The sequence below is a fragment of the Mixophyes fleayi genome, chromosome 3, assembly GCF_038048845.1.
Source record: "Mixophyes fleayi isolate aMixFle1 chromosome 3, aMixFle1.hap1, whole genome shotgun sequence".
Lineage (NCBI taxonomy): Eukaryota > Metazoa > Chordata > Amphibia > Anura > Limnodynastidae > Mixophyes > Mixophyes fleayi.
This window is the reverse complement of record NC_134404.1, coordinates 331525430-331551832: the sequence shown is the minus strand read 5'-3', so window position 1 is coordinate 331551832 and position 26403 is coordinate 331525430. Positions and strand designations below refer to the sequence as shown.

The window sequence follows — 26403 nt, the reverse complement described above, 5'->3', positions numbered from 1 at the left end:
TGATCTTGCAGTCAGTCACGTTGCAGTTATGTTTAAAGGCTGACCCTGTGGCATAATTTCACTATAGTGTAAAAGCAATATAATACAGGTAATGCTAATATATGTATAAAGCATGCTAAACAGTTTCTGTATGAAAGGTGGGTTCTTATGTCATGGCTTCACTTCAGTGTTCAATAAATTGTGCATTATACAGAGTAACACGCCCCCTACTGGGAAGTATTAGAAATCACCTGCTTCCTTATGCCTATTTATCCAATCAGATTCTGTTTATTTAGTACATTCTACAAAATAACTAGAATCTGATTGGTTGCTATATGCAACATCTCCACTTTTTCAAACCCGCAGTTTAGTAAATATACCCCTAGAAGTAAGTGTGAGCTGTGACGGTGGCTTGAAGCATATTATCACTGTGTTGCTATGTGAGATTGTCCAGTACAATCCCTCTCTATCACCATGGTGCAGCTTTCTGTTGCTCTGAGTTACACATCTGTGTCTTACATTAGCCCGGTCAGAACAACAGACGGATGGAGCTAATGTTTCTAGGATAACAGAACCATTTTGTGCAGTGATAGGGTGTGCAGAAATTGATAGAGGCTCTGATCTATTGCTGTAATCCAGATTTGTGAATGAACAATTTGTTTCCAGAGCCCTTTTGTTCTTGGCGTCCGTTAATGCCAAACAGGGTAATGTCTTCATAGGCACAAGTGCTTAGGCCTATATATATATATATATATACACAAGTTAACCCGTGCATGATACTCATGCATTCTAGTCAAATCAAGCTACTTAAGGTCTTAAAAAGGTTCTTGTCATGCATTTGGGCCTAGCCAGGGGAAGAGCGATACTTCCCGACGCAAGCGCCCTTTTTAATGTGTGTTAAGGTAAATTTACCTCACGAAAATGAGTTTGAGCCCTCAACTCGTAAATTTAGCCTTTACTACCCCTCCCACGGGGGGAAGGGGGGATGATGGAAGTTAACTGACTTCTCTATTCTAATTTTTTTTGTCAAATAATGTCAGTATACCGAATTTCAGGTCAATTGGATGAGCCCTTTCTGAGAAAATAGTTTTTTCCACACACACACTAACACACGCCGCTAGGCTTTTACTTTTATACAAGTTAACCCGTGCATGATACTCATGCATTCTAGTCAAATCAAGCTACTTAAGGTGTTAAAAAGGTTCTTGTCATGCATTTGGGCCATAGCCCAGGCCTCCTTAGGGGAAGAGCGTTACTTCCCGACATAAGCGCCCTTTTTTAACGTGGTTTTGTCCACATGTCACCACCTCATCATTTTTCTCCATCACCTCATCCTTCATCTTCATCGCCACATCTATCCAGATGTCTATCCAGAGGGATCTCTCTCAGCGGTCCTGAGTATCGCACTCCTCTCACTCTGTCACCCCCGGCAACCACCAACCACTCCCCACTGTCACCCCCGGCAACTACCAACTGTCACTTCTCCTTCAAGAAATATATATATATTTTTTTTAATCTTTATAAACACTTTTAACAATTAACAAATTAAATTAACAAATTAAAAACATCTTCGTATACCAAATTTCAGCCCTTTCTGAATTTTTTTTTCCCACACACACTAAGAATTTAGTAGGTCAGTGTATAACTCCGGCCAGCAGGTGGCGCTGCAGCTGGGTTTTTTTTTTCCCCACACACAGACTATTACTTGCCGCTAGGCTTTTTTATTATAGAGATATATATATATATTATATATGTGGAGATTTGACTATTGACACATGACAATTGTGGTTTCTGAAATGAAGTAACCACTATACTAACAACACCAGCCTTGCATATATCAAGTCTCACAGTGACTCTGTCACTATGTATTAAAGTGGACCCGTCGTCTGCGCACGGATGAGGCAGCCATTATGTAGTCTGAACCATTGTTCAGCCTATTGCTGCATTAGTGACATCACTGAGGCGTGAGGCACTCTGCACCTCATTTGTCAGTGATGTCACAAGATTGTTTTAAATTGATATTTTTAACTTGTGTCTTTTCTGTCATGTATTTCACGTATCGGCAAGAAATATAAATGAATGTATATAATAATAGCCACATGAAAGCCAATATATTAAATTCCGCCAGATGTGGGAAACTTTTATCTGCTAAGTTTGACATATGTTGCTGCTGATCGTAGTTATATAATTAAGTCCACATTTCTGATAATGTTCCTTTATTTAAATAAAAATTCCAACCTCACTTAAAAGATGATACAAACACCAGTCCTCCAGCTGTCAGAAGGACTGGACCCATCTCTAGTGATTCAGTAGTGGTTGTAGAACAGCCTCCTTCATTCCTGATCTCGCTGCATTCAGAGAACACGTGATTGGAGACCAGTCCCACCGTCCAATCAGTGCTCTTGACACAAGAGGTGTCGAGTACTGAAATTTAAAATTCTCCTGTGTCCTGCAGCAGAAGGATATGACCAGACATGTATATGTAGACATGTATATATGACCATTCGCTGTGATCTTGGAAACCGTGCTAGTTGTGGGAGTGGTTGGTATCCTGTATCGACGTGTTTGAGTGACAGATGGCCAAATCAGGGAACTATCCAATCAGATGAGGTGATGCATTTTTACCCAAAATGATCGCATTGAATTTGATTGAAGTGTGTGTTGTAAATATAGAATTGATATCCAACAATAGTCCCTTGTTTTACATACTCTGCACATATCTTCCTGCTCTGTTATATCAAGTTTGTAATGTTTGTTAAGCCATCATTTTTGCTTACGATCTAGTTAATAACTGGATCGGGCAGCACGGTAGCTTAGTGGTTAGCACTTCTGCCTCACAGCGCTGGGGTCATGAGTTCAATTCCCGACCACGGCCTTATCTGTGTGGAGTTTGTATGTTCCTCCCGTGTTTGCGTGGGTTTCCTCCGGGTGTTCCGGTTTCCTCCCACACTCCAAAAGCATACTAATTGGCTGCTATTAAAATTGACCGTAGTCTCTATCTCTCTCTCACTCTCTGTCTGTCTGTGTGTGTGTGTGTGTGTGTGTGTGTGTGTGTGTTAGGGAATTTAGACTGTATGCTCCAATGGGGCTGATGTGAATGAGTTCTCTTTACAGCGCTGCGGAATCAGTGGCGCTATATAAATAAATGATGATGATAACTATCTGCTAGTAACGTGTGCTCAATTCTCTGTTGATATAAATTCACAAAAGTTTAGTTGTATTTAGTTTAGTTGTATTGTTGATTGTTTAGTTGTATCATGTTGATGTGTGTTGTCTTTGCAGGGTTTAACATCTTTGTTGTTTTTCTGCAGGCATTTCAGTAAGACTATGGAGGAGCTTGTCCATGATCTTGTGTCAGCGCTGGAAGAAAGCTCCGAACAGGCCAGGGGATGTTTTGCCGATACCGGAGACCACTCCCGGAGCATCTCCTGTCTTCTGAAACGGCAGGCTCGGAAACGGAGAGGGAGGAAAAGGCGATCCGATAATACCCATCACCCGTGGGAGACAGGACACTGCCTAAGTGATGGGTCAGAATCCAGTCTAGAAGAACAAAACAAGGACTATCGTGAATGTGTTGGCAATAATAAAAAAGACAGCGACTCCGACGATCAGCTGTTACTGGCTAAAAGGAGACCGTCATCCAACATGAACAGTATACGTAGTAAAAGGCCTTTGTGGCACGAATCTGACTTGGTCGTTGATACCTTGGGGAGCAGGACCTTAAGACGGAGAAGGAAAGTGAAACGGATGGCGATAGACCCACCAGCTGAAGTCACTAGTACATTGACCCTATCGCAAAGCCTCGACCAGTCAATGGACAATGACGCCAAACATTATCAGCACCTGGAGCTAGCTAAATGTAAAATTAAGAAAAGGAAAATTGCTCCTCCAAGGCATGGTCCTGAAATCCCGGATGAGGGAGTTGTGGTGGAAGGAGAAGACATAGGCCATGGACACAAAGACAAGATGGAGTATGAAGAACAGAAGGGCTCGGACGAGAACATGAGTGACAGGTTGTCTTGGGGGCATCATGCGATTGTTGTGCTTTATTATAACAAATGTCATAGAATGGAGGTTTTCAGGAAAGGTCTTGGTCAGTATAGTCTACTGGTGCTCATTTTTGGCATCTTCTTTCCCCAGATAGTGCTCTCTACCAGTTTTATCCAAAAAGTTGGTCATGGTAAACTTACCAATATACATAGAACTTTCGGTCTATTTTGGCTGTTTTAGACCGCATTTCTTCCCAAATCGCCTCTTGTAGACACAAAACAACTGGCTATCCCAATTAACATTTGATCATAGTTGATCACTGGCTGGCCAAACTAGGCACAGATCCCACACTGAACATTTTTATCTGACCAATTATTGGAAACAATCTCGGGAATCTTAGAAACTGAAGAATACTTCTGTTATTTGAAGTATTCCACAAAACTTTTAAATAATGCCTTGTAGGCCGGTTTAATTCGGGGAAGTGGCAGCATTGTGTGGTTCCAGGTGCACACTGATATGATGGGGAAAGGTTTACTGTGGGTCCATTTTATCTAACCCGTGCATCACTAGTTACAACGTATTGGTTTCATATAAAATTTGTTACTAACTTTAGTGATATGAGTTCACCTCCCACTAACACGGGGCTGTCGTTGACGATTCCTGGGCCTAATGCATTGACCAGGAACTATTACAAGCTGTCCCTTCCTAATAGATTACTAACTTGTGCCTTTATGTAAATAATTAGTCTTCTGTGACTGGGTTAACATGACTCGACTCATTTAAAGAAATGCTCCGCACTCATTTCTCAGGTCATCATCAGACAGGGATATATTTAATGAGAAGATGGTAAAAATGTCAAAATTTTAATATCTTGCAAGGTTGTGTACAAGTAGAAGTGTGTGGATATGTTGTCTGTACTAATGGCACAAACGTACAGTGATGGCACTATGCAAACGTGAGTATGCGCATATTGGGGTGAAACTGCAGTGGACATAAGTAGCACATACTGCATTAGAGGATGAGTTTTATTACGTTATTGAGCCTTCTCCAAAAGTGGGTCTCATTTACAAAGGTGAGGCACAAAATCTTGTTTGGTGATATGCTGCCCCTAGATTTTCCCCAGAGCGCACAAGTTTGCAGAGAACAATGGTGGTGCTGCTCGATGGGAGGAGTGAAGTAAAGGCAGTCCAGTCTAGTATTATAAAAGTTGAGGTGTTGCCCATAGCAACCAATCAGATGCTAGCTATCATTCTCTAGAATGTACTAGATAAATAACTAGAATCTGATTGGTTGCTATGGGCAACATCTCCACTTTTCCTTTTTAGAAGATTTGATAAATCTACCCCCTGATGTCATTTTGTTGGAGACCATTGTAATTATTGACTGCATAGACTGCAATAATCTGCAGTGATATTGGGCAGTAACGCAGCATGTGTGCTTCCAGAACGACGTCCATGCCTGATAGTAATCTGATTGAAATCTATCACATCGCTATGGGACATGTTGATAAACCTGGTTGTAGAGTAACGATACATTTGATAACTTACATGTGATGCCAAACTGGACTTTGCTCGTGATGCTCGGGCCTGGCCATATGGCGGGATCATTGCTTGTGTGGCCGGCCTCAGAGGTGGTTAGACAGATTTAGTTGCCAGGGATGAGTTGCAATACAGAAATTGCACCATAAAATTTTGTGCCAGCTTTAAAGTTTAGGTTCCCGAATACCCGGCTTTTACTGTCCTGGGCTAACACGTATTTATTTTATGTACACTGCTCCTGTATGTTTTTAGTCTACATTGAATCCGACGGTGATCATGTATGAGCCACATACACCGCATGTCTTCAGATACAGTACTTAAACTTCATGTAAACTTGGTAGGATCACAAGATTCACGAATGATATAAAAAAATCGCAGAGGCCACATTTTCATGTTTTGTTTGAGAACTATCTTTGCGCAGCGTCTTGTGTCTGCTGTGGTCTAAAAGACGCATGGTTCATAGAAGTAAAAATCTCAAATCTCAAATCTCAAAGGCCATTAATTAATGCGGACTGTCTGATAATAACACAAAATCGATTGTATCATTATTGTACATGCTGTTAAATGCAGTAGGGAGGAATTAAGGTGATTGTTTTTAAAACAAAACAAATATTACATGCACCATCGCAGAAAAAAATGCACATAGTCCTGTTAGTCTACAGTGCTACTGTTAAAGTAGTCCTGATAACCTTGTGTACTTGCTGATCTGTGCTGCTGCTGACTAGTTCCAAGGCTTTGCCAACAATCATCCTTTTCTTCAGGGCTCTGTGCTTTATATGCAAGAGAAAGGTCTCTAACGGCTTCCTAGACAAGATTGCTCCTTTCCCGAGCCGCTGTGTGCTGGGATCAGACTGAATGGGCTCGGCTGCTGGAAAGGAGCAGCAAACGTTTGATGGAGGCAGATAATAAAATACATCAATTGTGTCAGCACCTCCATGCAGGCGCATCTGGCTCCCTCTCAGTGTCCCATTAGATTCTCCAGGTTTTATGTGCCAAAAATAATATGCTCAGTTGTTCATAAAACCGTGGCATTGGCAGCCTGATTACAAACAATCTTGGTTTCTCTCTCTCTTATTTTTTTTGGACATTTAAAATATATATATATACTTTTCGCTCATATGATTAATCTTTTTCTTTCTTTATTTTGTGCCTTTCCCAGTGAATCCAGCAGTATTAGCAGCAGCGATGCGGGTTTGTTTACGAACGACGAGGGACGCCAAGGTACTGAAAAATTTATACTCCGCTTGCCGAATTAAGTCTAATTGAAACGTGCTAATTAGTGAAACATTTTACGCCTCCTAATTAATACTGTCGGAGAAGACCAAATATTGCACATTTCCTGTGCTGTGACAGGAGTGTAATTCTCGGGTCTAATGCGATAATAGTATACTTTTTTAATGATTCTTATTTGAGCAAATCATTGTTTACATAATTTAACTGTACATATGATTATCTGGCAGAGTAATGAAGCAGTTGCCTGTGATTAGAGAGTCTGCCTGCTCCACGAGCTGCCGTGGCATTTGGAGAGAGCACTTGGAAAGTGAGGTTAATTCAAGGCTGAACCTTTAAAAAAAAAAATATTAAGTATTTTGTAGAGACTAGTCATTTAGTTGGTGGCTCGTGGGCCGTATGGAACCCACAGAGGTTTTATTGTGGCATTCCGTTTCCTGACATTCTCCATAATAGACTCTATGCCCTCTTCATGAATATATGTGGGCAACCCTATAGTGCCCATTTACTAACATTGCGTTAGTGGCACCCCCTGATGTCATTTTGTTGGAGACCATTGTAATTATTGACTGCAATAATCTGCAGGGATATTGGGCAGTAACGCAGCATGTGTGCTCCCAGAACGACGTCCATGCCTGATAGTAATCTGATTGAAATCTATCACATCGTTATGGGACATGTTGATAAACCTGGTTGTAGAGTAACGATACATTTGATAACTTACATGTGATGCCAAACTGGACTTTGATCGTGGTGCTCGGGCCTGGCCATATGGCGGGATCATAGCTTGTGTGGCCGGCCTCAGAGGTGGTTAGACAGATTTAGTTGCCAGGGATGAGTTGCAATACAGAAATTGCACCGTTTCCTGACATTCTCCATAATAGGCACTATGCCCTCTTCATGAATATATGTGGGCAACACTATAGTGCCCATTTACTAACATTGCGTATAGGTGCAAATTATGCACTGAAACACAGCAACCAATCGGAAATTAGCTTTTATCTGTCTAGTACTAGATTGACTGAAAGCAAGTGTCTGATTGGTCGCTTATGGTTTAGTGCATGTTTTGCACCTCTAAATGAAAGAAAACTGTCCTGTTGCACCTTTCCTGCAGAACTCGTATGCATTTTGCTGTAAGTTTCCACGTTTCTGTTAAAGTCTGTCTCGCATCCCAGATCACTGATTTGGGTTAATCACATTTTCAGTGTTCTAGAATGTTGTTTTCTCTCGCGGTATAGGTCACAGTACCGCACACTTTGGGTAAAGTCATCTTGGCAGCCCCTGGTGGACAAATGCGAAGATTTTGAAAATTAAGAATAGTCCTAGGAAATAATAGTCCATGAATCACTATTAGATGTAGATATGTGTCCCTTATAAGGAACTTTAGTTATTTTTGTGAGCTGCTCACTGTGCATTAAGGTTACTCTGGGCATTGTGTTGCTTCTCTGCAGTGATCATGTCCACCTGTGTGAGATCGAGGGTCACTTGTGAGGCCTTTGAAAACATTTCCGCTGTATAAATGTGGTGCGTGTGCTTCGCCAGGCAAGGTCCGATTAACCCCTTCTCTCAAAGATGGGAGAGATTAAGGCTTTGGGATTTTATTTTATACTCGCCCAGGAGATGTGAGACCTCACCCAACATTTGTGTTTGTGGCATCTCTGTTCAATATACAATATCTGGCCTGCTGAACAAGGGGTCAGACAATTTTCTTATAAGAGAAACTTAAGCAGACTGGCGGTTATAAATTATACTTGTTCAGGACTGGAAGGACAAACCTGCCATAGAAAACAAGGCCGCAGTTTTATTCAGATTGAAAATTGAATGCAGAAAATTGTGCACCGTTGTTAGGGTTGCCTGTGCCGCTTAATACAATACATTCTGCTCCATCTGAAACTACCTAATGCTGATACATGACTGATACTACATAACATTAGTACAATACATTCCGCTCCATCTGTAACTACCTAATGCTGATACATGACTGATACTACATAACCTTAGTACAATACATTCCGCTCCATCTGTAACTACCTAATGCTGATACATGACTGATACTACATAACCTTAGTACAATACATTCCGCTCAATATGTAACTACCTAATGCTGATACATGACTGATACTACATAACCTTAGTACAATACATTCCGCTCCATCTGTAACTACCTAATGCTGATACATGACTGATACTACATAACCTTAGCACAATACATTCTGCTCCATCTGTAACTACCTAATGCTGATACGTTACTGATACTACATAACATTAGTACAATACATTATGCTCCATCTGTAACTACCTAATGCTGATACGTGACTGATACTACATAACCTTAGTACAATACATTCCGCTCCATCTGTAACTACCTAATGCTGATACGTGACTGATACTACATAACCTTAGTACAATACATTCCGCTCCATCTGTAACTACCTAATGCTGATACATGACTGATACTATATAACGGGTTATGTGCCATTCAGGAGTAGTCTGTTCTGTTGTCTGTATATCTTTCCACTGGACAGAATGTGCCTGGTATATGAAGAATCTGTCTGCATTCACAGCTGAAATGTACAATAAAGTTGGTTGTATGTGGTTAGAGCAGGCTTAGGCAACCAATGGCTTGCAGAGCATGCTGGGACTTGTGGGCCGCAGAGCATGCTGGGACTTGTGGGCCGCAGAGCATGCTGGGACTTGTGGGCCGCAGAGCATGCTGGGACTTGCGGGCCGCAGAGCATGCTGGGACTTGCGGGCCGCAGAGCATGCTGGGACTTGCGGGCCGCAGAGCATGCTGGGACTTGCGGGCCGCAGAGCATGCTGGGACTTGCGGGCCGCAGAGCATGCTGGGACTTGCGGGCCGCAGAGCATGCTGGGACTTGCGGGCCGCAGAGCATGCTGGGACTTGCGGGCCGCAGAGCATGCTGGGACTTGCGGGCCGCAGAGCATGCTGGGACTTGCGGGCCGCAGAGCATGCTGGGACTTGCGGGCCGCAGAGCATGCTGGGACTTGCGGGCCCCACAGCAGCTGTAGAGCCAAAGGTGACATACCCCTGTAACCATAAGTCTTAAAACAATAATAATAAAATAAATGCCCTATTGATAAGAGCCAAGTCTGTACATATGTATGATACATTGTTTCACTGATTGTGTTGGAGAAAATAAACACAACTTAATAATGTTTTCCCCTTGCGGGTTCTCTTCCCAGGTGATGATGAACAGAGTGACTGGTTCTACGAGAGTGAGTCCGGGGGAGCGTGCGGCATGACAGGGGTCATCCCCTGGTGGGAGCAGCAAGACTCTGGCGAGATAGAGAGGGAGCTGCCTGATCCCGTGTTTGAGAGTATCCTGACGGGCTCCTTCCCTCTCATGTCTCACTCCACACAGAGAGGTCAGTACTGCCTGTTACTGTAATATGTTACATGTGAAGGGAAGGTTTAAGTAAGCTTCCTGGGATAGGAAACACGTAGAGCTTGCGGTATATGTAACCAAGACACCAGTCCATCAGGTTCAACCTATTCTGGATCTCCTGCGATCCTGCACTTATATTTGAAATTGATCCAGAGTAAGCAACCGCCAATCTGTTTCATTTGTGAAAATCCCCCATGACACAATATTGCAGTCCTATTTTTACCCTATATCCACTACTATCCTTCATTTTAATTAAAGGCCGTATCCCTGGATACACTTTACCGCAAAAATATTAAAAAGTGAATTCCATATCTTGACTGCCCTTACTGTAAAGAACCCCTTCCTTTGCTGGTTGTGAAATTTCCTCTCCTCTAACCTTAGGGGATGACCACGTGTCCTTTGTATAGTCCTTGGGGTAAAAAGTTCCCATGAAAGTTCTGTGTATTGAACCTTAATGTATTATACACAAGGGAACTGCTTCTTCTAATGTAAAACATCAGAAGAAGCAGTTGTCTTATATTGGTAATTTAATGCAACATTGTCCTGTAGGAGCCGCCCTCTGCTCGCCCATCTCCCCATAGACTTCCCTTTATATTGGCACATACTCAGGATAGGATTCAGTATCTCCTATGTACACTTCAGGGTAAGGTGATAATTAGTGGAAAGGTAGAATTACCTGTTTAATATTGGAATTTGGTTTCAAGGGCCACTAACAGGAATTAATGACAATATTTGATTAAAGGACAAGAGCTTATCCCACAGAGCTGAGCAGAAGTTGTATAGAAGAGGAATAAAAGGATTTCTTCCTGTGCTGTGAGTGTTACTCCTCTCCTGGCACTCCCAGCTTCGGGGGGGGGCGATGGGTATTTCCTGTGCGCTGAAGGGTGGGGTGCTGTTGGGATGGAGAAGGGGATGTCTAAAAGTGAACAATCATTGTAATAGATCCACAAGTTAAACTTTGCAAATACAATTATCTGCCAAACTTTTTTTTTTAGTGTGTTAGATAAGGTCTCTCTGAGATCTGTCATCATTAGGGGATGGGTCACATGCCGGAATCTGCTTACTCTTGGCTGCAGTTGCTATTGCTGTCAGCTAGAAGATTTATTTGAACCAGTGATTTCACTGTGGTTTCAGCAGTAGAATACTGTTAGGTACACTCTGCTAGAGAGTGTATCAAACCAAGAAAGCCGGTAGGACTTTAAAAAGGTAGCACTGGGTGTTTCTCTCCTGCTCAGTGATCCACTTCCAAAGGGAAAACAAAAACTATTCCAACTGAAAGCAATTCAGTTTAAGTGAATAATGACAGAGCCCTTATTGCCTGCAGACAAACCAACTCATGCTTGAGGAAAAACATGGAATTATTTAGTAAAAATTTTTTTTTTCCTCTCACCAAATAGAAGACAGGCAGTGCCCCATTCTTAGATAGAGTTCAGCAGACAGCCGTACCTGTAACCAGCTGCTTAGTTTAAATGTAGACACTGAATAGCAGGAGGTTGTGAATGCAGGTGATTGGACAAGCCATGGCTGTTGTCCAATCGGCTGCATTGACAACTCTTTATTCAGGCTTATTTTCCAACCTCGCCTTTCTGTTATGACTTGAAAGGCAACGAGAGGAAAAGACAGGATTATAGGGAAGAGAAGAGAAGCAATGGCATCTCTCCAGACTGTTGAGCTCTACGAGCAGACATACAAACACCTTTTAAGAAACCACAACAACCAATAATAATATTAGAACAACAGATTCATCCCTTTACATTTACAGTACATAAACACAAAGGGAAAATTCATTTAAAAAAAAATGTTAGTTGAGTCCCTTCAGACAGTCTGTGTTTTTAGCGGAGATCAGCACCATCATCCTGGATATTGCTGATTATATTTTATAGAACCAGGATGCGCTATTAACCTGGTCACGCTCTCCTGTGCAGGTGTCTCCGTTTTCAAGGTTATCTAACTCTGGAAATTGTACCGTTTGATTTAAAAAGACAAATCTCTTTCCAGCTGTATGTATGTGCATGTTACATGCGTGACGAGATACATTTTCTGTGTTTAGGTTTCCAGGCGAGATTGAGTCATCTACATGCCATGCAAGCAAGAAGCCTCAGAAAATCCTCATTAAACCCCAGCCCTCTGGTATGTGCTTCTCATCTGTTCATTGTGCTCTGCTGCATCATTGCTAACCCTAAATTGGATCTGTCCGCAGTGTCCATTAGGCCTATTATCTTGTCTGCAGGAATAGGCTGGTAATCTCCTGGATGCTATGGCCCATTAGTGGATATTCCAGGAATCGATCTGGGACAGCTATGAAACGATTATTATGGCATCCAATACATTAAAGTCTTGTTAGGGATATGATTTTTAAGATGTATTTGGCTAGGCTCAGAGCCCCTTTGTGTGAGCAGTCTTCCTCTTCGGCTCGTCCGTTATGTTCCAGAGATAAATTAGCTGGAGATAGAACAAACTGTAGCCAGTCAGATTATTGGGATGTTTCTAGCAGCACAGAGTATATCAGGAGATGAGTGATGTGTTAGTAAGGACAGGGCTGCATGTGACAGGGGCAGTGACATGATGTAAGGAGGAGAATAGAGGCAGCAGGGAGCCACAGACTGAGAGTTATATAGTGGAAGGAGCAGGGTCTCCCAGCAGCACAGAGTATATCAGGAGATGAGTGATGTGTTAGTAAGGACAGTGCTGCATGTGACAGGGGCAGTGACATGATGTAAGGAGGAGAATAGAGGCAGCAGGGAGCCACAGACTGAGAGTTATATAGTGGAAGGAGCAGGGTCCCTTAACAGCTCAGGATAGCGACGTAAGACTCCTGTCAAATTTGCATAGGAAAATTGTGGTGGAAAGCGCACCTCTATATGCAAAAAAACTCATACAACCCTCTAGTCATCTTGTGGATGCAAATTTTAAAAAAAAAATAAACTAAAAAATGCAGCCACCATAAATGCCCCCCCCCACTCCATTCTATGAAAGTCAGTCAATATTTTGCTCCATAATGTAAAGTCTTGATCTTGCACCCGGGTGTATAATGAGGTACACAAGTACGTCTATCTCCTTTCACCATAACATGTAACATGTAGCTTTCTGCACATGCTGCAAGTTTAACACGTAAAGACGAGGTGCAAATAATTGCACAAACACAGACACAAATGATCTTCACAAGAGATCTCTATTGTCAGTAAATATGTTGAAAATGTCCAAAGCAGAGCTGTGCCTGTTGTCCTGGTTGTAGTGTAGCTGTGTATCAACAGCAGCGTGAAGTTAATCTATCAGTTGTAATAGCACCTATAAAATACCAGAATGAGATTGCAATAAGCCTGGAAAATGGGCTACAAATCCCGACAATGATCAAGGGAGCAGTGAAGCAAAAATAAAAATAGATGCATCTGAAAGTTCTGTGCATTTCTCTGCGCTGAATTATAGTCCACTGGTCAAAGATCAGAGGCCAGTGTGTTAAGCCGTATTCAAATGGAAGTCCCACGACATGCTCTCTGCTTTCCAGAGAATGAAGAATCTCTTTAACGCTGGCTGCTCACAGGGCTGAACGGCACTCACATTCACCCCCCTCCCTATATAGTGCTTTATATGTGGGAACGTGTTACTCTGCTGCGTCCACGATCTGCAGACCTGTAAATACGCCCTCTATGCCCCTTTATGTCATCCAAGTAATCCTATCCTGCAAAGCAGGGGATGCCATCAATCTACCCAACCCCCCCATTTACCAGTGTAAAGTGTTGCACCCCAGATCCATGTGCTTCACGGGAAAGTAGACGCACTTGTGCAAAATGAGGCAGGGGCCATCACAAATGTGCACTGTTGGGCAGCACCGTGTCTCGGTGGTTAGCGCTTCTGCCTCACAGCACTGGGGTCATGATTTTGATTCCCGACCATGGCCTTACCTGTGTGGAGTTTGTATGTTCTCCCTGTGTTTGCGTGGGTTTCCTCCGGGTGCTCCGGTTTCCTCCCACACTCCAAAAACATACTGGTAGGTTAATTGGCTGCTATCAAAATTGAACCTAGTCTCTCTCTGTCTGTGTCTGTGTGTGTGTGTCTATATAATTGAATTTAGACTGTAAGCTCCAATGGGGCAGGGACTGATGTGAGTGCGTTCTCTGTACAGCGCTGCGGAATTAGTGGCGCTATATAAATAAATGATGTTTTGCAATTTTACGGTTCATAAATGACCTTTACTGTCTGTGCAAAGTCTGGAGTACAGTTTAAATGCTAAGACCACACAATGAATTAAATTTTCAGTGCACATTTTAGGCCTCTTGTAGAGTAAGGTGTTAATTCAGCTGAAAGTGTAGATTTGCACTCTGGTAAAATCCATGTTGCGCTGCATGGGGGGGATTTAAAATCTATAGAGAGATTTAGAATTGGCAGAGAGGCGCCTCCTAGCTCATCTTTACCTCGCAGTGTAAGAATAGTATGTCCAGTGTTTTTGTTTTTGCGTGTTTTTGCCAGCTTATGCATGTTGGGGCATTAGCATTTGCACCCCTTGCATGGCTTCATGGTCTGTCCAGATGTAATGTGCGCCATGTTGCTGAGTTTGGTCATAACGCTAAATCTGACAGTTTCATCAAGTTGTAGAAGTCCCCCTAGCGTACTCAGGTGTCCTCGGCCCCTACGCCCACAGTATATGTTGCTGTGAAGTACATATAGGTTTTAGCAGTGTGGATATTATATAATGCAAAACAATTGTTAACCCTATCGGGACGGGAGGTAGTTTGCATCTTAATAGGCCTTTCCTTTATATTGATTAATCTTTTTACTTTTTTGGCATTAGACCAAACAGACAAAATCGCAGTGATACTTTTCCTGATTACTTGCCAAAGTTACTGGGTTTTTTTGTCATTAGATTTTATTTTTTTTCCTGGGTTGGACATTCAAAAATACAGGTATAGCACTAAAATAGAGTCCAGCACTCCAGTTTTGGTACTCGCACCATACGACCCCGCTGCCTGGAGTGTTGTGACCTCCTTTTTTATCTCACTCAGCGCTCCATATCCGCACCTCCCTCCGGCCCCTCCCCCTCCCGGCATCCCCTCGCCCTGCACTCATGGCAGAGACGCACCCTGTTAGATGCCAGGCACATGCCTGACTCCGGCTCTCTTTCTTCAGATTGTTGAAGTATCCTGGCACACCAGGTTATTTCATCAATTTGAAGAAAGAGAGCCGGAGTGATATACTAGATATATCATTCTTTAAATATTTCTGGTAGTAAAAGGGCCTGGTATGATCGTGATATATTTTCACTGCTAATAAAATCCAATGCAAATGGGATCTAATAGTAACAAGTACAATAATTACTATTAGATCTGTTTTGCGTGGATGTATTAGTAATGCTTTACATGGGTGGCCTGATTTGGGTTTCCCATGCATTTAGCAGGTCCTGTCTGCCTTGTGTTTAAATGTCAGTGAATGTGGAAGTACAGAGCACTCCAGCGTTCTGAACACACAGCGTTCTGAACACACAGCGTTCTGAACACACAGCGTTCTGAACACACAGCGTTCTGAACACACAGCGTTCTGAACACACAGCGTTCTGAACACACAGCGTTCTGAACGCACAGCATTCCGCCGGCAGTGGGACCAGTAATCACTCTGAATTCCAGCACACAATCGCCATATTAATGTTATTCTCAGGGTGATGTCTACATGTCCAGTAAGCTCTTCATTTTGATATATTTAGCATTATTAGCATCACCCGATCACGTTACTTAATCATCTTAGCTAAAATTTATATTAATGTTAGACTCCAATGTATGGTAAAATACACGGTTTATTGTAAAGATTTAATTTTGGAATAAAGCCTCTCAGACGTTACTGTACCTTGTGTACATGCATGCAGACTTTTCCTGGGGTCCCACTTCATTAAACTCATATTGTTAATACAATAAGACTTCTCCAGCCAGTACAACTTTAAGTGTTAAGCAGCTTGGAAGCAAGAGAGAGAATTTGGGAGTACCTGAGGACTGGAGGATTTGATTGTGAATTAAGTTTTAAAGCTGTGAAACATTTTAAACAAATTGGGTATATTGGCTGTGTTTCATATTGAGACTTTTTAGTTTTTACTCATTTGTTTGAGCGTTATTACCCACCGTAGCACATTTCAGGCAGCCGCCTGAGGTGTACAGTAAAATACGTCTGTCGCACACACACAACATAGGCACACGTTTTTGGGCTGAGGCAACATTCATGAGAATGTAGCCCATTGATTCGCTAATAGGTAGTGACGGAACCCGTGAATTCGACATTGTAACTGGTGCTTTGTGTGATTCCTCCATGCTACTGCTTCCTCTGTGTATAGGTGATGGGTGAAATGTTGCATTTTGTAAACCATTTTTATTTTCTACACACCAACGGTGTGTAACACATGAAAAGCACAAGTGTCAGTAAATGTACACGTGCTTACCATGCATTTATATATTGTAAAGTTAATGTGTATTGTACATAGCAAATACATTCATGCTCTAGATGTCATCTGCGACAATGAAAATAATTGGTTCTACATGAGCCCTTTAAAAAATAATTATTTTATATATGAACTCAAGTTCACATTTGACACCACAGTCTTGTTCTTTAGGTTGACATAGCCTCACGTCACTAGTCTGTGCTGCTGGGGACCCTGCTGCTTCTACTGTCTAACTCTTGGGGGTAGATTTACTAAAGCTTCTAAAAATGGAAATGTGGAGGTGTTGCCCGTAGCAACCAATCCAATCCAAGCTATCATTTTCTAGAATGTACTGGATACATGATAGCTAGAACCTGATTGGTTGTCATGGGCAACACTAAAGCTTCTAAAAAGGAAAAGTGAAGGCGTTGCCCATAACAACCAATCAGATTCTAGCTATCATGTATCTTGTACATTCTAGAGAATTATAGCTTGGATCTTATTGGTTGCTATGGGGACACCTCCACTGTATGCAGATCACTGCCTTCCGCTAGTTAAGCCCCCCCGTATGCGCTAAAATACTTGGTGCTGCTGTGAGCGTTCTGACAACCTGATTGGCTAAAGGCTGTTATAATCAAATCTGTGGTCATGCCAGACCAGCAGGAGATGTAGACTGCATGCAATGAATTGCTCTGACCCCAGGTACCATAATAATTGCTCACAGAGTGGAAGGTATTTCAGATTCCTGTAATAAACATCTCTGGGGGTATCACACAGACATGCCATGGGGGTCTCTCTATTGTATGCGTTCAAAATAAGTGACACGTTCCTCTTTAAGTTGTGTAGCACATACACCTGGACTTAACCGCACAAAGATTCATACACAGCCAAGTACATTTCATGTCTCCTAATCCCCAACTGTATTTCACCTCATACCTCAGTTTCCTCAAACATGCGTCAAGGTATCTGGTTATTCTTTCAATTCCCCGCTTCCATTATTTTCAAATACTACTATAAAACCCAAAATCTGAGAAATAGGAAGGGAAAAAAATAATATGGGAGGGCATTTTATGTCTGCGTCTGATGGATCGGTTCTCTGGAAAGGGAAACAAAACACTAAATATCTCTAATCCCGCATTATTTACCGCATGGCTGGTTAAATGCTACTTTAAGCCTCATAAAATTAAAAGGGAGAGATCTCCCGACTGTAGCAGGAATTGGATTTAGGAAGAGAGGTACAGAGCCAAAATATTGCTACAGAATTAAATGTCAAAAATCTTCTTTAATAGCAGATATATAGTTCACAGTGTCTGGTTATGATTAATACATTTAATCTAAATCACTGAAAGTTGCTCTGCCTTTTCCATAAAATACAATAGGGCACAAATCAGTTTTACTGGAGGCGGATAACAATTGCCAAATAATGCATCTTCCCGCCCAATAAATTGTCAGTTATACCTTTAACTAAAAATCAATTCATCTCTGCAGAATTTATTGCAATTTCCCCCAATAAATCTCCTCAACTGTTTATTCATTTGCTTTTTTGATACATTTGTGCCACTTTTTCCACGCTCCAATGTTTTCCATTTTGATTCATTGTAAATTAGAAAATCTATTTTGACTCAATTTTCTAGTGAAGAAGTTCAGATCTAACACCAAGTCATTTTTTTCAGTCTCCTTATACGTTTGGTACCCTTGAACTCCCAGCACGTTTTGGTTTCTGTAGATTGGCCGGACGGTTTTGCATACGGTGTGCCTGCGTTAGGTGTATCTGTTTGCTGGAAAGACAAAACGATGTTGCATTCTGTTTTTATTGTTAGAAAAGACAGACCGTTGTATGTTATATATTGGAGGGTAACCATCAACATTATTTTGGGTGTTTTTAAATGCGAGCATTTGTATGTGTGTTAGTAATTACGTCCCTGATTTAGTTGGTCTGGAGGTAACGTGAAGCTGTATGAGCCATTCCTTAAAGGCTTACATCTCAATAAAACAATTGTACAAGGTCCGTCCACCTTTCGTGAATATAGAAAAACTACCACATTTAGGAGCAGATTCAGTTATTTCAGAAACATTGTGGACGTGAGATTTTTACAGAAATCTCCGCTTATTTTTCCTTGTGCCCCATAGAGGTGTGTCGAATCTAAATCAGATTGTTCACCTGTAAGTGTCAGTTTATCAGTTATGAGCTCATCAGCTGGAGAGAATTAAATACACTGCATGGTTTGAGTGTACAAGAAGCTCTGCTTTATTAGTTACAAGTCCATATCTATATAGCAAAAATGACGTATATCAGAAAACTACGCCCCAAAAGGTTTTAACCACTCATGCTCCCTTTACACAGATGTTACTATATTCTCTCATTATCACACAGGAATACTCCCCAGGGGGGGTTGGCTTATCTCCTGTCTGCTATGTTATAAGCATAGCCTTGCAAATAATGAATTACTCCTACAAAACTGGTGCATCTAATCTGTCTTTAAGCTATAACAGAACAAAATGGCTATAAGGCAACAAGATGGCGTCAGCTTAGCAAAATCACATTTCTCAGGTGCGAGGGAAAAATGAGCAGATATTTTACCGTAGTAATGATAAAACCACGCAGGACATCGCGGCTAATTGAATGCCACCTGATAATGTTTCTGGTGCCAAATCCCGTTGTTACTGGCCAGGAACTGACCTTGTGAGGACCCTCAGATCTTAAGAGTTTACAGGAACCAACTATTCTATTGATTGAAAATCCATTCTTTGAGCCGTTCACCAATAACCTGGGAAATTACTGAAAATAATTGTCATATTACTCATATGTAAAACAGTTGTCTTAAGCCAGTAGCAGTATTTCAAGTGCCATGTGTGTCCCATATTACATTTACATAATGTGCATCTGCCACTTAAGCACAGTAGTGGCACCACAGTGACTCAGTGGTTAGCATTGCTGACTTACAGCACTGTAGTCATGAGTTCGATTCCCGACCTGGGGGTAAATATATCAAGCTGAGAGTTTTCCGGCGGGTTTGAAAAGTGGAGATGTTGGCTATAGCAACCAATCAGATTCTAGCTGTCATTGTGTAGAATGTACTAAATAAATGATAGCTAGAATCTGATTGGTTTTTCAAACTCGCCGGAAAACTCTCAGCTTGATACATTTACCTCCTGGGCTTTATCTGTGAAGATTGGATGTCCTCCCCGTTTTTCCGTAGGTTTCCTCCCACACTCCAAAGACATACTGGTAGATTAATTGGCTGATGATTAGAATGGACCTCTGTGTGAGTGTGTGTTATGGAGCTCAGACTGTTATCTAGAATGGAGCAGGGACTGCTATCAGTGACAAATATTCTCTGTACAACGCTGCATAATATAGTGGCGCCATATTAAAAAACGATAATAATAAAGGAAACTACTCTGTTGGCTTTACCAATATTTACAAGAATGTACCGAATCAGTTCGCTAGGAACTAGACGCGTCACTAGATGCAGTCTAATTGCTGGAACTTGGTAATGTCACTGGTTCCTAGTTAAATGATCACCCCAAAAATGTCTGCCTCCTCTGGTGTATGTAACCGATGACACAACCCTGGATGCTCATTGGCCTGTTCAGAGCAGCCAGTTGTACGATTATAAAACAAACACTCAGGCTAGGATTGAAGCGATCAAAGCTTTTTAATATAATTTGGATAATATAGAGCGGCATCTGTTGTTCACAAGTTTTTAATATGAGTGTTTTATATTTCTGCCATTAACCAGTGATTTTTGTTTTTACTACTATATAAGTTGTGGAAAGATATTAGCAATTTGGACTTGATCTATAGTTGTTTATGTAAAAGCATATTGGGTGTTAAAGTGATTGATTCGAGAAGCAAAAAATAATTTGAGCGGATGGATTAGTGTTCATTAATTTTACTAATTACATAGCGAGAAAAACAGATGTTTTGTTAGGTGAAGATCAGGCATTAATTGCAGGTCCTACCTTCCAAACTAAAAATAGTGCCATTATGTTGCATGTTTGTTTTTTCCATATGCATATTTCAACAATGCAGGTGTAGTTATATAGCCTTAAAGTACTGTGGCCAAAGATTAATAAAAGCACAAGTTATACTGTATCACTGGATCATATCAACCCAGATGGCTGATTAGTTTTTAATGACACAGCTCTGCTAAGCAATGCTTTTAGATATGGGCGATCGAATACACGAACAGTAGTCTGTTTGTTTTTTCCCATTTAATCAGATTTTATACTTTAAGGTGCCCACATTAACTGTTTATATAAATTTTAATAGAGTTCCTTTCACAAACGATATACTCTGTGAACGATTTTTACACGTCAGCTGATCGAAATCTTATTTAAAGTACCCCTTTTATATTTATAGTCTATCTTTTATAGTATAGTCTTATTTTGTATAAACCTAGTAATAAACTGTGCTTAGGGGTAGATGTACTAAAACTTCTATAAAGTGAAGGTATTGCCCATAGCAACCAATCAGATTCCTGCTATAATTTATCTAGTACCTTCGAGAAAATGATCGCCAAGAATTCTGCCAGTCACTTTTAAAGAGGAAGATGGTGGCATATTTTGGAGGAGTAGAAGTTTGCACAGGCAAACTTGGCGCAGTGCATTCCTTGTGATGCAGATGCCTCTAGTTTTGCTGAGCGGTGTATAAGAGCGTATTCTATTCACTGTGAGAATATTGAAGTGAGATAAGGGATGGATATGTGGCATGTTAGAGGTGTTGCTTGCTCTCCAGAGGTGGGGGGGGAGGGGGCACATGCCCATTACCACTCAGCAGAATGAGTGAATTTTGCACCAGCTCAGAGGTGGCAGTTTTTGGGTATCGTCCCATATCATTAACGGGACATGCTTTGTGCCTCCATGTTGCCCTTCAACAGAAGCGCACACTGAGCAATGTAATTAAAAGGTTTACACACATAGACAAAAATCGCCCCATTAAATAAATTCTGTGCTCCTATAACCTCATGTAATAGATGAGGAAAGAACTGGAATATTATTTAATGAAAGGGATTGTTACGTGTTAGGACGATGGAGGTTGATGTGACGTTACCTTAGTCTTATTACTAATACAAACAGTTGCTGTTCCCTTTAGATCCATGTCAGCAAGGATCTGTTAGTAATGCCTTGATTGAGCTATCCCATGCAAGATACTAGGCCTGTCTGCCGTGAGGACATTTCTATTGACCTTGCTGAAATTTCCGGTGCAAATAATCATTCCAGTTATTCTGTAGTTACACTCCTAGATCATTCCTTATTTATGTCATTGGATTACTATGGATGGCACAGCTCCACAGTTTGACTGTATAATAATAGTTATTAACACCAATTTATTAAAATGTTTAAAAGACCACAAATGTAATAGATAGGAGCACTGAGCTACATGCGCTTTAGAGACGCCTGTTGCCTACCTCTGGTGTGAGGCTGGGTACACACTACAGTCCCCCCCCCAATTATTGGGCCAATCACATGATAAGCGACCGTTCGGCCTGATGTTGCATTAGTGTGTACGCTCCAACGATGAGCGATTATCATTCCAAAGCCTATTGTATTGTTTCATACAATACCGGCAGTGTTCATAGATCTCTATGGAGTGTTCAGAGTCACCATCTTTTCAGCCAATGATCTCTAGGTAAATCATGTAAAACGTGTACAGTGTGTACACATGAATCGGCTGCTGATCGGGACTTTCAGTTGTTGGTAAAATCGTTAATTTCTCCTGATGTGATATTATTTTCTGTACTGTGTATCCAGCCTAAATGTATTTTGGTATGGACGATATGGGCGACATGACTTTGGGGGAATTTTCTTTATTTATGTTCCATTGGTTTTGCTTTTTAGAAGCTTTGCATTTAAATTTCCCAATTGCTGTATAAAGTGTATATACTTGAGATGTTGTCCACCCAGCTAAGCATTTATCTGACCTCAAGCTAAGGATAGCTTGACAACCTTCTCAATGGTGCAGTTGTCAGCCCCACCCCTTTTTTTTTTTTTTTTTTTTTCTAGTGTTGCGGTTGAATTACTCATTTGGAGCAGCTATTGAGGGGGTGGACCTAACTACTGTACCATAGATATATTTGTCAAGGGACAGCTTAGATGGAAGTCGGATAAATGCACTTCATGGTGAACATCCCCTTTTTAGATTAAAATATTCTTTAATCAAGTTTATGAGGACATGCTGAGCACTGAATCATCCCTCCCAGCTACAGAGGAGTTAATGCAAGTTGTGGGTAGCTTTGATTAAAGAAAGGGGAGATAATGTAAGGATCTAGCAGTATGGTGAGCATGCTTGCCGGGCCATCATTTATTTCAATCCTGTATTTCAACAAGCAAAAGCCTCTGATGATGTGCATGCACTAAGTGCATGGATTTACTGCTGCAGTTTGAACATTTTTAAATTAAAATATATCGCTCATTCTGAAAATATTGATTTACACATCGCTGTGTCAATATTAAATCTAGCAAATTTTCCAATAAGTTAAAAAGATCTGGCAGGTCAGGTGAAATGTACTGAGTTGATTTGATTTTATTTATGTGGGTGTTCATCCATCTCAAAAGCCATTTTTATGGATTTTAACAAAATATGGTATTTTAGGTATGCAGTGCAGTAAATGTTATATATTATATTTCATTCAGACGTAGCTGTGTGTGTGTAATATCTATTTATAGATATACATATATATATATATATGTGTGTGTGTGTGTGTGTGTATATATAGATATATATATATAGTTATTAAGTTATTTATAGAGTGTTGCACACTAAGGGGATCTTGACATAAACAAATAACATGAATTAGGTGGTTTAAGACGGCCCTGCTCAAATGAGCATCCAGCCTCAGAGGTATACAGGGTAATGATTTTTGGCCTGCCCTTTGCTAAAAGTACCCGGTCCCCATACACAGACTAGGAGGTAGATTTATCATACCATTTTAAAAGGAAAAGTGGAGTTGTTGCCCATAGCAACTAGTCAGATTCTAGCTATATTTTTGTAGAATGTACCGGATAAAAAGCTAGAATCTGATTGGTTGCTATGGGCAACACCTCCACTTTTCCTCTATAGATGGTATGATAAATCTACCCCTAGTTCTTTTTTTGGCTGCTGTGATTGTGGCCCAGTTACACAAATGCAACGTGAAGGTTGTATAATAGGCACCTCCTGTAGCAAACCACGGGTACCAGAGTTGCTTGGGTTGAATTATCTGTAGTATAATATAAATATACCGTTTAATTCTCCACTTTCCCATCTTTTAAAGGGAACCATTAGCTTATAACATGTGAGGAGGGGTAAACTGCCCCCTTTTTATATGGTGTACTGGGCAAGGGTCTTTGTGGGGTCTTCTTAGGATTACACAGGGATTTGAGAGGGGTGGTATTCAGTTTTCTACTCCAGGGGCTGATTATTTATGTTAAATGTAGCTTAATTGTGAACTAATTAACTACGCATTACATAATGCTCCTGTAGTTTTTCTCTAGTTTCCGCAAAGAGTTGGGAATTAGGCGGGGGAAACAAAAACCAAAGCTAGAGCGATGACATCCTATATATTAGATAGGAAAAACCTTATACATGCTCCTTAGCTGAAGCTGAGGCCTCTTTACTTTGAAGAGCGCCGAAATGTATGCACTCCCCCCAAAAAATGTAGGTATCGCTGAACCCTTGACCAATTCACGGGCTGAATATCATATAAGCACTATAACAAAAGTGAAGAAGCTAGATGAGGTGTCATGGTATATAAACTATAAGGCCACCTTTGGAGTTAGATGCTCAACTATATGTGTGACTTAAACGTACGCATTCCCGTACTGCGCGCGTGCACTGAAATGCATCCGTACGTAGATTTGTGCGTATCTTAGGCTGGCAGCCCCTTGCGTGTGGAGAGGTGGAACGTGGGGTGGGTGCAATAAGGGTGGGTATATGTAAGTGTAGCAGACCTCCCCCACTTTGGGGACGTATCCCATGTCTTGCGTCTTACAAGGCGTATGTTTTGGGTGTACCGGAGACCTGGTGGAAAGATACACGATGACCATGAGGACACAAGCAGCACTGTCTAGCTGCTTCTGATTGGCTGCTTGAGTATTGGCCTCTCCATCTCATAGTACATCGTCAGCATTTTATCCTGATTGTTTCGTCCATCTATTGGCCAGTTGGACCGCTGCAGGAAGCAAGATTCCTATTGTATTTATAAAGCAGGAAACAGATGTGAGGGCGTTTGTATTTAATAATATATACAGAAAATGCGCTTTTCACATTTATTAATAATACTGTCTATATGGCACTTAATTACATTATATTGTATGAATATGGCATTATATTGGATTATATTGTGTATGAATATGGCATTATATTACCTTATATTGTGCATGAATATGGCACTATATTACATTATATTGTGTATGAATATAGCATTATATTGTGTATGAATATGGCATTATATTACATTATATTGTGTATGAATATAGCATTATATTGTGTATGAATATGGCATTATATTACATTATATTGTGTATGAATAGGGCAACGTTTTAATTTATAACTAGTGCTGTCTACCCGGATAATGTGTATGTTACCTTCTTACTACAAAATAACGTAAAAACTTGTATAAACAAACAAATAAGACTTAACGTCAGAATGGTCCATCTACTAATCCCTGTTTTCTTCTTATAATCTTGTAGACCTTGTGCATTAAACCCACCTGTTGCCCCCAGTTCAGCTTCTGATGCTACCTGTGACTATACGTTATATATTAGTATTACAGCTGATTGGTTTATGTAACTTGTAGCACCTGTCTACACACACAACTGCTGTACAATCAAACAAAGAAAACTTTATTCGTAGCCAAAGAAACCAGGCGTATGTCGGCCGCCTCACCCCGTACGTCTCGTTGGTGCATGGTGACGCTGGCGGAATGTCTGATCCTGGCCGTCCGCCCTCTTGTTTGTTTGCAATGTGTAGTACGTTGCCTGAAAGCATAGCAATATGTCTGCTAGCCAAGCAGAAGAACCCTTGTGTGCGTCTGATTAGGATGCCAGTAATGCATAATGCACTTTCCCATCTCACATTTGTTTAAGTTTCTAAAGAGAGAGGGGAAAAAAAAAAAAGCTCAAGCACAGTGCTAGTTGTATACTCAGTCGTCTGCTTAATCCTTATCCCCACAGCATTGTCAATACCCATCTAATTCCATTTTAACAACAGTAATTGGCTGATGGAGTAGAAGATATAGATTTGTTTTCCTGATGACTGCTTGACTTTTTTCCTCTGGTAATACTAATAGAATTCTAAATCCTTACTGGTGTGATCATGTCATGAGTAGGTCAACAGTCATGTCAAGGTCCTATTGGAAGCTTCATAGCGAACATCTTAATTTAGACTTAGCTATCTCTTTTTTTGTGTTGTATGTGCATTTGCCAGTAATTCTTTCACGTCTCAGTCATTCCATTATGCCAGAATTCATTTACTTTACGAGACAATGGCTCTGCATGGCAAATCGCTTTGCTGGGCTGCAGTTTCATTTGAACCAAAGCAACTCAGATCCTCATAATGATTCTCTCTTAAGTGTTGGAAGTCCCTGTGTTCTATCCACTTGTTTAAGTGATGACAGCTTGGTTCTGCAGTCCTGACTTCAGGTAACTGTGTGCTGTAGTTAACTACCGGTAGGTCTTCTATTTGAGAACTAAAGTCTTAAAATCATTGACATTTTATTATTTTTATTTTATTTTCCATAGCAATTTCAGTCTCTCCTTCCTCTTCCAGCTCCATACTACAATGACAGTGAGAAAAAGCCTATTTTAGTTCATGGCGTTAACTGATCTAATGCACTAACTTGTTGTTGCCTGCTCTCTAACTTCAGTATATGTAATT

The 26403-nt window shown here is 41.0% G+C and overlaps 1 protein-coding gene across 1 annotated transcript in view; it reads left to right on the top strand.

The window, feature by feature from the left end:
• GPATCH2 (G-patch domain containing 2) overlaps positions 1 to 26403 on the top strand; it is a 108717-nt gene that overhangs the window by 8840 nt on the left and 73474 nt on the right. The window contains exons 2-5 of the mRNA XM_075204259.1: positions 3291 to 3992; positions 6667 to 6728; positions 9942 to 10124; positions 12195 to 12274. Coding sequence (XP_075060360.1) covers positions 3291 to 3992; positions 6667 to 6728; positions 9942 to 10124; positions 12195 to 12274 — 1027 coding nt within the window. The remainder of the gene's footprint in view (positions 1 to 3290; positions 3993 to 6666; positions 6729 to 9941; positions 10125 to 12194; positions 12275 to 26403) is intronic.